This window comes from Arvicanthis niloticus, chromosome 3, assembly GCF_011762505.2.
Source record: "Arvicanthis niloticus isolate mArvNil1 chromosome 3, mArvNil1.pat.X, whole genome shotgun sequence".
Classification (NCBI taxonomy): domain Eukaryota; kingdom Metazoa; phylum Chordata; class Mammalia; order Rodentia; family Muridae; genus Arvicanthis; species Arvicanthis niloticus.
The window spans coordinates 45286307-45299018 of record NC_047660.1 but is presented as its reverse complement, the minus strand read 5'-3'; the positions used below and the strand labels follow the sequence as shown (position 1 = coordinate 45299018).

The 12712-nt window shown below is 42.2% G+C and overlaps 1 protein-coding gene across 6 annotated transcripts in view; it reads right to left on the bottom strand.

Annotated features, from left to right (window-relative positions):
• Positions 1-12712, bottom strand: part of Lrch1 (leucine rich repeats and calponin homology domain containing 1) — a 181432-nt gene that overhangs the window by 46539 nt on the left and 122181 nt on the right. For all 6 annotated transcript variants that reach the window (XM_076930728.1, XM_076930730.1, XM_076930731.1 and 3 more), the window contains exons 5-9: positions 11453-11589; positions 10454-10581; positions 9156-9219; positions 5973-6078; positions 3560-3675 (exon numbers count right to left, since the gene is read on the bottom strand). In XM_076930728.1, coding sequence (XP_076786843.1) covers positions 3560-3675; positions 5973-6078; positions 9156-9219; positions 10454-10581; positions 11453-11589 — 551 coding nt within the window. The remainder of the gene's footprint in view (positions 1-3559; positions 3676-5972; positions 6079-9155; positions 9220-10453; positions 10582-11452; positions 11590-12712) is intronic.

The window sequence follows — 12712 nt, the reverse complement described above, 5'->3', positions numbered from 1 at the left end:
ATGAAAAAGGTTTTGGTGGTAACATAATAGTGTAACAATATTTAGTTAACACAAACTACAGTGTGCAACTGAAGTGTGGCTAAAATGATCTGTGGTGTATGGGTACTGGGCATTTGCACTTCAGCATCTGGAAGGTCAAGGAAGGCAGAGTTCCATCCTTGGACCATGAGTTCAAGGACAGCCTGTTCTCTCTAGCAAGACCTCGCCTCAAAAAATCTTACAGGTAAAAGATTTTATAATTTATATGTATTTACCACAATTAAAACAGAAAATAATGATGATAATAATAATAACAACAACAATAACAACACCAAGCTGTCTTAGGATCACAACTTCCATTAGATAGAAACAACATAAAGTCTACCTGAGTTCCTTAGTTAATTCAACTTATTGGTATTTAACAATAGGAAATGCACTGCACTGAATCCAGTAGTTTCATGTGAACAAAGTGAGAGGACACTCAGATGTCTTCACTGAGCCCCCTACGCCAAAGCTCTCCAGAGACGCTGCACTGAGACTGAATCCTTAGAAAGCTGTGTCCACTGTTGGCCTTCCATGTATTTCCTTGGGCTTTCTCCTCAGACAAAGAAAATGTCCTGGCTGGACCCACACTGGCAGAGAGCCACCCTGGAGCGGGTACATTTCCCTATTAGGGAAAGAACGTCAGACTGTGGGGTATCGGGCACATCTCCATTGTTTCCGGTGTCTCTTTAGAATGAGACTTTCCCTAAGGAGGGTGTTTCAAAAAACACTCAGACCTTTACTATCTAGACTGTACTTTCAGTGTACAAGTCAACATATAAATGAACTGTGTGTCACTCAGCAAATGATGATGAAGTCTATGAAATCAGACTTCCAGGTGACACGTCCAAAGCAACCTGCCCCAGGTCTTCTAGGCTTCTACTAGCAAAGGCATGGGGGTGTGTCTTCTAATTTTTAGCTTCAGAACGAAAAGTCAACAAAACATGTAGTTGTGCTTCAGAACACTTAACAGGCTGACATTAGCCTGCTAAGCTTTTTTTTTTTTTTTTCAAATTAGGCAGTATTTGAGAACTGACACATTCATCTGAAGTTTCCAAAGCAGTACTTGGGGTACTTGTGAGTCATATACACATATGACTCACATATACACGCTCACATACACACATATACACACTCACATCCAACTCACATCCACATGCATACACACACACATACACATGCATAAGCACACACACACATGCACATAAATACACATACATAAACAGACACATATACACACATACACATGCATAAGCACACACACACGTTTTACAAACACAAGCAGAACCCTGGTGAGGCAGGATAAGGAACATTCTGTTTCTGGCTCCAATTCTCATAGCAGAAACTGAACAAGCATTGCTATTGGTCTACTTAGTGTACTTTTTATGTTTGTGCCTTTTGGGTTCTAAGTGGGCCCGAAATGTAATGCTGAGATGCTGATTAATGTGCCTGGACAACTTTCGAAGACGACTCCAAAGTACCCCATAAAGAAACGTGTTAGGTAGACTTTTTACAGGTATGTACTACAGTGTTAGGGAATTCAGTGCTAATGAACCAGTAACAGTCAGTCATCACAAGGTTACACTGCTGCTGCTGATGCTGCAGCCATCTGAGGCCAGCAAGTGCACAGGGATGGAATTCTGTTACAACATATTTCTCAGACCCTATCTCTATCATTAAAACACAGCTGACTTGACACTGAGCCAGGTGCCTCTAAACAGAAACACACATGAAACAAGGCCTTGTACTGACTGACAAAATTGTGACCAAAGAAATCTAACTTTGTATTGCCCCTGAGCAGACTAGCTTGGAATTGGATAATGTAACACGCATAGTGGTTTCATACATTAAAACTATTATGAGTGATAAAAAAAAAAAAAAAAAAAAAAAAAAGGGCCATAGTAACAAAAGCACTAGATGCCAATTCAGTAAATAAGGCAGGATTATATAAAACACAGGGCTTTCAGTGGCCAGTGTGCTGGGCATCCTGGCACACTCATAGGTCACAAAACAGAAGTCAAGCCTCACACATGGCTGCTCCTTGAATATCTGCCCTCAGGATCCACCCTCCGTATCAGCCATCCCCAGGGTGCTTGGCATCCTGGGACTCTCTGAATCCAGGGGACACTATGCTCTACTAATCACTTGGATTTCCTTTGGAACTTCAACTGGAGCTTGTCTCTTCCAAAGATACTTTTTTTCAAGTGCTCTATTTTTAGTCTCAACTTTAAGAGAAATTCTTGATGAAATGAAGACAAAAATCATTTTTCCATGTTCTAATGATTGACCTGTCCCACAGAGCTGAGAGACAGGGGTCAAATGTGGGGAACCTTATGGGAATGATCTTATGGGAGTAATGTGAGCACATTTGTGCACTGAGAAAATAGCTTGTGGCAGAATAGAGAACGTGCACGTATGTATGTATGTATGTATGTATGTATGTATGTATGTATGGGGGCCGTGTTGGCTGAGGAGCTGGAGCAGGCACCTGCAACCATCTCAGGGAGACACAATGAACCCAGCCAAAGCGATGTCGGTGGAGATACAAGACAAAGGAAAGCACCAGAGCTGACAAGCTAGCATAGTGTAAAGACTACGTGGTCTATGTTTTACCTTCTGTGTGTTTCTGTAATTGTGTTAGACTGTCACGCTGTACAAACTAAGTCAGGTTCATTAAGGAATTATCAAGTTCATTATCTCAGTCTTGAGGGCATGAAGAAGGCTACAGCACACTAGAGCCACAAGCAGTACAAGTGAAGTTCAGCTTGTTCTCCTCCCAGTGACATGGGAGGTGATTCCGGGGAATGCTGGGTAGCATGGGTGAGGGGCTGCCACAATGGCTCAGTAGGTCAAGATGCCTGCTGCCAAGCCTGATGATCTGAGTTCAATCCCTGGGATCCACACGGTGGGAGGAGAGAACTGATTCCCACCAGTTGCCCTCTGACATCCACACAGGAGCCATCTTGTTAGCCCATGGAACTGAAACCTTCTGAGCCATGTAAACTTTTGAGCTTCTAGTTTTGGAGCATTTTAAGTTTCAGAGTTTTGAATTAGGGACCCTCGTTCTGTAATGTCTATAGGAACATTCCAAAAATCTGAAAAGCCCAGCAATCTAGGACATTTCTAGTTTTAAGGATGTTGGATTAAAAAAAAAAAAAAAAAAATGCACAGCCTGGGCTCTCGAGCTAAGCATTTACATAAACCATCTAAGCATTCACGTAAAACATATAAATGCAAAACATGAGGAAAATGAAACAAACTTCAATAACAGTCAAGATCATTCTTTATAAACCTGTCAACTGTGAGGCACGGTGACTTAAGAAGAGGCTGAACAAGTCCTGAATCAGAAAAACAAAACCCATTTATAAACAGACAGTCTAGAGAGAAGCATGGTTGGGCCAGATCTCAATGTCAGGGAAGCAAACAAACAGCCTCGAGCTCTGAGAGGACGTGCTGGAGGCTTTGAGAGCGAACAGGAGGCTGGACTGAATCCTAAGGTACCAAGCAGAGGAAAATGAGCTGAGCTGCAAAACCTTGCCTTGATATAGTTCATAAGTCCCGAGTGGAGAGCATCTGCACGGCCAGCAAACTGCTCTCTGTCTTGTCCTGAGCTGCCACTGTCACCCAAAAGGGAAGGCTTCGGCTGAAATCCTCCTGTCAAGAAAATACAGAGAAAGCAAGAAAGCGTGACTTCAAAAGACAAAAGCATGAAGCTCACACGGATCCTCAAACATACAACCAGCCCCTCCCTCACCCTCTGCGGAGGACGGTGAGCAGCCCCTAATTTATCATCTCTGCTGAATGTAAGGGGGAAATCAAACATAGGAGAAGAGGAAGAAACAGGAAATAAATAGAAGACCCCAAACTGAGTATTAAAATTCAAGGGCTTCTTCACAATTTTAGCTCCCAGGAAAGAAATGAAATGTCCTCTCATGCTTTTAAAGAATCAAGAAAATTATAAAAGTGTTTTTTGTCTTTTTTGAAATGTGTAGCTAATTATTACAAATTCTAAGTTCAACAAAATGTACTAACCACTGTTACCTGAAAATCATTATGCCATTTAGATACGTACCTGCATATACATTGTAGGGATTAAATTGCTTTTGTCCTTATGCAACCAATAACCTTAAGAAAAGGTAATACAAGACTAGCCAAGAGCCCCAGATCCTACAGACAATAGAAATCACCCAAGAAAGGCCCTGTAGAAGCCAGAGCATGCTGGGGCAGAACTCATCTGTCCCAGCAGGCAGAATGCAGAAAAAGGGACAGCACAGCAGACCCTTCTGACGGAAGAATAAATAGGGGAAAGTAGGGTGTCCTTTAAATAGCGACTCTGCAAGACGTCGAGGGGACAGCTTTGTCACTCATCTCTGGGATGGAACACATGAGACAAGAATAGATAACATTTAAAGTTTTAAAAAAGAAGAATCTGTCTTAAATATAACCTCCTAATACTCCATATTGTTATAAAGTTTATATGAATCAATTCAGCAGAAGCTACATTTTTCTTGCAAGAATTCAGTTATATTTTTGGGTTTGGTTTCCATCACCGTCTCTATGTTTAATGCTTCCCTCAAGCTCTCTGAAATTTAAAAATCTAAATCTAAGACTTGGGTGTGGCGATACTTTCCTACAATCCCAGTTCTTGGGGGGCTGAGGCAGGAGGTCAGACAGTTCCCAGACAGTCTGAGCTACATAGTAAGACCTTGTTTTAAACAAACAAAACCTAAATCTAAGAGGAAACATGGAAGTGTCTGAGTAGCTTTAAAATAGCTCCCTAATCATTCTATAGAACATGCTGGGCCTGGAGACATGGCTCAGCAGTTAGGAACAAGAACAGTTGCTCATCTTACAGAAGACCCATGTTCCATTCCCAGCACTCACATGGTGGCTCACAACCATCTTCAACTTCAATCCCAGGAGACCCAGTGCCCTCTTCTGAACTCTGCAGGTACCAGACCCACTCATGGTGTGCTTACATACATGCAGGCAAACCGTGAACACACATAAAATAAAATAAAGTAAAATAAAATAAAATACAGTAAATCTAAGGGAAGATTTTTTAAAAGGAACATAGTCCCACTGGGCTCTGATCTATGTCATTCATCCAGTTCTACACTACCTGTGCAACATTCTCCACTCTGTATCACAAATCATGAATGATAAATTTCAATATTTTCTTTTAAAGTCACTGAACAAACAAGAGCCATAAAAAAAAAAATTACCACAACTATCTATAGCAGTATGGCTCCTATGAAGATCCAGAAGGCACTCAATCCACTGTGTTTAGTGACCACTCCGTGATGATCAAAGAGTCAGAGAATAAAAGTTACAAAGATCAGACCAGCTGATCTAACCATCTTTACAGGGGATGGAAGTGGCCAGCTGACTTGGTTACAGTCACAACAGATTCCCAAGCCTATACCTCAAGTGCATTTCCCATCCTCAAGTGTTAGATATGACCGGGCCGGGGGATGAAGTCCATCTTATGGATGTGAGGCCCAGGGAGTCCATGCTAACAGTGATTAATGGAGCATCAGTCTTCCAGTTGTCTGCCATCTACCAACTCCTCACTGAGATTTGGAGATTTTATGACAGCTGCTAGAGCTGTCCTACGTCTTATCCATCATTATCAGTATTTTATTTTCACAAATGAATTTGAAGAATCGCCTATACTCTTCAGGATAAGGACTCTACTACTAACTGTAAGGAGGAGAGCTGGTTTGTGAAACCATGAGTAAGTTATTCCAAGTGTCTGAGCCTTGCACTATAGCCAGAAGAGCTACCTAGACTCGAAATGAAATCGCTCCCTGTGGGCACGACAGCTGGCTCACAGGATGTGTGACATAAAAAGTAACTGATCATCTGCACATCTGTATGTGATGCCATAAGCCCTGTGTCTAGCAAAACCTGCAAAGCAAGCACTCTTTTTGCACATGTCGCTCTCAGACCTTTAGCTGGGTTGAGACAATGGCAGGCATCTTCCTTGATGGTCTGGTCTTCCTCCACGATGTTTGACATGGGCACGTTGAGGCTAACCGTGTCCTCATCAGAGGGCTAAAAAGATACAGGGAATCATATCATTCAAGGAAGAGGGCTTGTTGGTGCACATAACGCAGCATCCTAAACTTACAAACAGCATATTACTTAAAAGACAACAGAGATAAATCCTCCCTATTGAAATTCAGAAACAGCAACCGATGGTGATGTCAGAACTCGAGAGGGGCTGTTCACAGAGATGGTGGGGATGCACCTGAGACCCTGAGGGCGGCTGCTGAGGCTCTGCTTTGTGAACAGGAGCTCGCTATGAATACAGATTTACAGTGCTAACATTGCACACACACCTCCACACAGATGCACGCGCTGAAGTCTCTGCTGCCTTCTCCCTTTCTGAGCTTCCCACCACAGTCAAGGCACTAAGGGGCCACGCAATACCCAATATAACAAACTATAGACAAACTATAGCCCTGAATCATAATCTTACTAGGAGAGGTGCACTGAGGTCTGACAACGGGAAGATTTACCAAAACTACATGGAGGTTTTGAGTGGGCAGCCACACAAAGGAGGCAGACATCCGAGTGCACATTTTGTTTAAAATATTAAGAGTCAGTGTCCAGCCTTGATTTGCATTGAGGAAGCAGCACCAGACAGGTGATAGTGCTATTAGGTATTAGGTGTTAGGTAGGAAGGGGTGTTCTGTGCGACTTATAAAACAAAGGTTCTATGAAATAAGAGGAGTTTATTCTCTCTGATGTCTTCTTCACCACGATAGGCAACAAAGTATACTCAGAAATCTACAATCCCATTACAAGTTAAGATACAAACCCTTATTTTCGCTATCTCCATTTTAGTGTTGCTATTTAGGGACAAGTGACAAGCATCTAAGCCACAGGAAGCAGGCCCTCCACAGAGCGCTCTCAGGTGTGTGGCCAGTTCCCGAAGCAATTTTTGCTCTTGGACACATGAGCAGACCATTTAGAAACGCCAGAGAGCAAGCATGAATTTCACTCACCAAACAAATATTCACAGATGCCCACCAGTTCTCGCTTAACTATCTTGAGAAAACTATGTGTTTACTAAGTCCATGACCAATGTTAAATCAATCAGATGGTGGCATCCATCAGAGAAAGGGGACTGACTACTGACCCCAACAGTGAGGTGTAAACGGGAAGTGATCTCGACCAAAAAAAATTACAAGTAACACACCGTGTGGAATAATTCAAAACGTTACTACTTTAAAAAACTAAGTATCACAGAGATGCACTCAGACAATGAAGCTAGCATGTGAGGTAAGAAAAAGGAAAGACGAGTTTTATTCTACTGAATTATAATCTTTTCTACAGTCCCCTTTTCCCTCCACCCACCTCCTACCCTTACAGCTAGTAAAAGTCCAAAGATATGCAGTTAATTAAAGGGGGAGAATAAATCCTTGGGCTCTCTTCAGAATGCCATTAGCATCCTACTTATAAGTAAGAGAAGGATAATGAAGTTCCTTCCGTGATGTTTTATTAATGAACTTAATTACTCTTCCAAGAGAGATAAAGGAAAGCTTGTTTTAATTTAATGGAAAACAAGCCCAGGGTGGGTAGTTTCTGTGACAATCATCCATTCGAGGGGACTTATGAGTTTTCATGAAGTTCAGGGGGTTAAAGAGAATGTAACATAAGAAAGCAATGCGTTCAGAATTCCAACCCCACCAGCAAACCACGGCCAACTGTCATGCGGTTTCATGTGGGTCGCTGCCTCACACAGATACTGGATGCCTTTTGCTTCCTACTGACTCTTCTCCGAGATGTAAAAAAAAAAAAAAAATTCTTTAACAAAAAAACAAAATTCTGAGGAACTTTAATTTGGTTTTTATATGTTTGTGTGCACGTGTGTCCCACTTTAATTTGGTTTTTATATGTTTGTGTGCACATGTGTCCCTGTGTGTGAAGTCGGAGGTAAATGCTGGGCATCTCCCTCGTTGGCTCTCCACATTCTTCTTGAGACAGGTCCCTCCCTGAACCTGGATCCCACTGCTTTAGCCTGCAGCTCTGGGATCCTCCTGTCTCTGCCTTCCTCACAGTGGGATCACAGGCTCGTACTTCTGCGCCTGGGTTGTACAGGGGCTATGTGCTGAACTAAAGTCCTCATGCTTATGTGCCAGCATTTTACAAGACAACCCATCTCCCCAGCTGAGGAGGACTTCAGGTTGTTTTGTTTTTAGATATACAATGTTATAGCACATTTTGTGGAAAATAGACCTATCTGCTTACTAAAGCTCAAGACCAGAGAAGAACTGGAAAATTTTTTCTTGAAGTCACACCTGATAAAAGCGTGATTTGGTGTGTGTGTGTGTGTGTGTGTGTGTGTGTGTGTGTGTGTGTGAAGTAACTGGCCTAGTCATTGCAAGCTCAAGGATCTCCTCTGGGATCTAACAGACCACACATGAGTGGTGCGTTCTCTAACTAGAGGAAGTTCTATCATGCTAGGCTGACTAACTGAGCTTACGCATCATTTAATTTTCTGAACACAAGTACCAGAAATCCAAATATTGTTTCTAAAACTATAGGCAAGGGCCAGCGAGCTGGCTCAGCAGGAAAGCGTGCTTGGTGCCAAGCCTGAAGGCCTGCCTGAGTTCAATCCTGGAACCCACGTGGGTGGAAGGAGAGAACTGACTCCTGCACGCTGCCATCCGTCCACCCAACGTGGGCTGTGACACATCTGCACCCTCTGAACACACGGATTAGCTTAAGACTAGCTGTTCATTTCAGTGAATCAACTATCACATGCAATGCGCACTTGATTCCTTAACACTTAGAGATGTATCTAACCTCGCTTCCCTGAAGTACCATTAAAAGCAGGTATACTAGTCAAAGTGCTGCATACTAACACATGGTCCTTTGACAATATTCATTTAGTACTGAAGACTATTCTAGATGATGTGGGAGTAGGGTGGGGAAAGACAGGGACTCTGAGGTACGATGAGTAACATCCACACACCACTCAGGGGTTCCAAGCTGCATTCACACGTGATTGAGCTGTCAATTCAGATTGTTCAAATGGGCCAGTGGCTTTTTCTAGAGAAAGACTTTGGTGGACAGACAGATGGATGCAGAATGCAGGGCAACACTGCCGTCTACAGATTTACCTCGGTGGCAGATAACCGCTTGTCTCCGTTATCACTCCCAACCCCGGAATCGGAGTCCTTCTTACTGCAGCAGGCATCATCAATATTCAGTGTGTTAAGAAAAGAAATGAAAACCACAAAGTTGACAAGAAGATACACCGATTAATAATGTGATTATGACTTCATTATATAAAATGCATCATTCATTATTAAGGTTATTAACATATGGCAACAAGTCAGTCTAGTTCTAAGACCTTTTAAGATCACACACCTAAAATAAAAACTTACACCTGCCGAGGACATCATAAATTCTCTGTACTCAGGGTTCCCTCTGAAGGACAACTTATTTCTTTAAAACAGTTACTAATTTTATCTTACTGATATGTATATAAAAGCAGTAAGCTATATAATTATGTCACAGGTACTAAAACATTATTTTCAACCATTTCGAAAACCTTTCCAGTATTTAATTATACCTTGTAATATAAATATAAAATAATGAACATATATTTAAAGTGTTATTTTGAAAATGCCATTAGGGTAGTTTGAAATTTCAAGTCAGCCTGTTTAGCAAGTCACAAAGGGAAAGATCTTTGCCCTGTAAAATTCTCAAGAAAAACGTTTGTTTCTTTAAGTGGGTCACACTGTAGCTATTCTGTTCTCTGGATGCATGAGGCCTGTCTTATACCATAAATGGCCTAAGGATGCTTGAGAGGATTCGAACACTTAGACATGAAACTGGAAATGGGGGAAAAAATATTCATTCTACATTTTAAAAACCGAAGCCTACAGATCTTAACAGTGTTAAGATACAACAGCATGCAAGTACACAGAAAACTGATAACTCTTAACATGTTTCAGCTTGATACAGTCATTCTTCAATCAAGAACAGCAGGTCTGAGATAGGATCTTGATACACACACACACACACAGCTCAGGCTGGCCTCTAATCTATGACCCTCTTAACCCTGTCTCCTAAGTACCAGGATCACAGGTGCATGCTGCTACACCCAGCTTAAAAACAACAACTTTTAAAATGTGATAGTTTTTACAATAGAGTTTGATACAGCTGTGATAACCGTAAGCATAAAAATCCATTACAGATCCTACTGAGACACATCCACACGTGTACTCAGGAAGCACTAGTTATTGATGAGGAGAGGCTATATTAGAAGGATTAGAGATTCTCCACAGCATCAATTTTTTGTACGCCATTATTTTCTCAAACTGCAAGTCCTAAACGTGAATCACGCGAATGAAGCGCATGGATCCTGACATCAGGTTACCTGGGCAGCTGTGGAAGGAAGGCATTAACTCACCTGTCATCCACATGCTGGTGTAAATGGGGCCGTTCTATGGTGGGGAGGTAAAGGGAGTCGGTTGTCTTAATCTGGCATGCTTGTATGCTCAGATACTTAAATATGTGTACTTTTCCTTTCGTGCAAATCTGCGGGGAAATCAGTAATGCATATTTATTTCTCAGTGACAAAACAAGATGTAAGTTTCAGGTCCCTGACCACGCTGTTTAACCTTCAGAATGTCATGGTAAGTAACCCCCTAACAATGGACACTAAATACACAACAATTCTTAGGACAGTTTCCTCCAAGTTCTGCTTTGAGCAGAAAATGCTGCTCAAGAAATCCCTAACCTTTTGAAACTACTAAATTTCTGACAAAAACATATTTAAGTGAAAAGAATGTAAAGTTTATTTAAAAAAATAATCAGACAGCATTGGTAATAAGTCCAACTACAAAAGGTGGAAAAAAAAACCACAGGTCCAGACAGCAGCTAAGAGTTTAAAAGATAATCATAGATTTTAATAAGTCATTTCGTTATTTAAAAACAAAATCAACTGTAAAGTATTTTCATTTGTACTGTGTAGTGTTCTTACAGTTTTATGTTGAGTTCGATCCGCGTCTTAAAAATATCAATAATCATATTTTAAGATGTTTAAATTCTGTTTTCCCAGCTAATGTTCAAATAATAAGGAACATATTACCCCCTGTGTAGGTCAGACAGTCTTTGACAAGCTTCAAATGTGTCACGGTACATTATCAAACCTGTAACTCCGCCCTTGGATGGTTCAGAAAGAATGACAGGGATGTGAGCACAGATGTGATGCCGCCTCAGGCAACTTATCAGTCAGATTTACTGAAAGTCTCACTGTGTGTTAGGGGGGTGAGGGGGAGGGTGCTGACTGCATCCCATCATGCCTAGCGCAGCTTCGGGTGTGCAGACAATCATAGCAGGGGCTCTGTGGAGTGTCACACGTGCCACTATCATGCAACCCTGGCCTTGGCTCCAGGCAGATCCTCACCTGAGCTGGAGGGGACTGCAGAGGGTTGTTCTCAAGCAGGAGCACCTGCAGCTGCTTCATCTCCCTAAAGCAGATGGGGATCACCAGCACTTTGTTGCAGGAAAAGTCAAACTTTACCAAGGGGAGATCTACTAGTTCTGAAAAAAAGAGAGAAAAGGAGTAAATTTAAAAAAAAAAAAAAAAAAAACCTCAGAAAACAGCAGGATCAAGTGGCTACACACTCAAAAGTTAACTCTCTGTGTATCTAGAGATATGAGGGTTAGCAGAATCAAAAGGGAGCCGCGTGCTACTGTTAGAAATTCATGGCATGCGTGTGTGCATATAAAGAATGAGGGAACGTTTCCTGGAGCACTCAGTCATTACAAACTGTACTGGAAACACCTGCCATTCATATTATTTAAAGAGCCCATTCTCTTCCAGCAAAGGAATTACACGAGCCATGCCACACGGAATATGTTTCTTCTTCTAACTATACCCCCGTTTTCCTGAAGCGCTTGCTAATTATGGATGATACGCTATACAGAAAATCCTTATCTAGTCAATGTTCCTGAGCCGGCACAGGCCCAGGACGAGTTTCAGTAAATATGCTCCTGATTTTGTCAGAGGCTGCCATTGCTACCCTCCTACCCGCCCCGACACATACTCAATGTTATCTAATTTAAGATTTTTCCAAAAGGACCCATAATTCCTATCTGGCTGGGCTTCATTCTATTGCCTTTGAAGTTGTCCACAGCTCAACTCACAGGAAAGGATGTTGCATTTAGCCTGAGGTTCCCACCCAGAAGCACAGTAAACACTCAGTAATTTCAAGCATTCGAACCAACACTGGCAGCTGCTAGGCACGAAGTCAAACATAATCCACAGAGTGAAGCCAGGCTGAGGCAAGTCAGAGCCTAGGGTGATGCTGGCAGATCTCTGAGCTGGCTGGGTGGCGACTACAGTGGGGTCACTTCAGAACAGTGCCCAGCACTTTTGGTATGGCGGCTGTTAAAGACCAAAATATAGTGGCTTCAAATACTTCTGGCCTAAAGTGGAAGAGAGCCAGAAACTAGATAGGGAGAGGGGCTGAAGGAGAAGACTGGAGCCTTTAAGAGGCACCAGCAGTTGGTTTCTTCTCCTTGTCTACAAGGCTGAGGCTCTAGATCAACTGTGCAGTACTATTTTAGTCCTGCCAAGACCTCCCTTGGGGTGAGTGCTCCATCTCAGAACTCAAGGCCCTGGGAATGATAGGGGCTTTCCGTCTTTCATATCTCAGTGCAT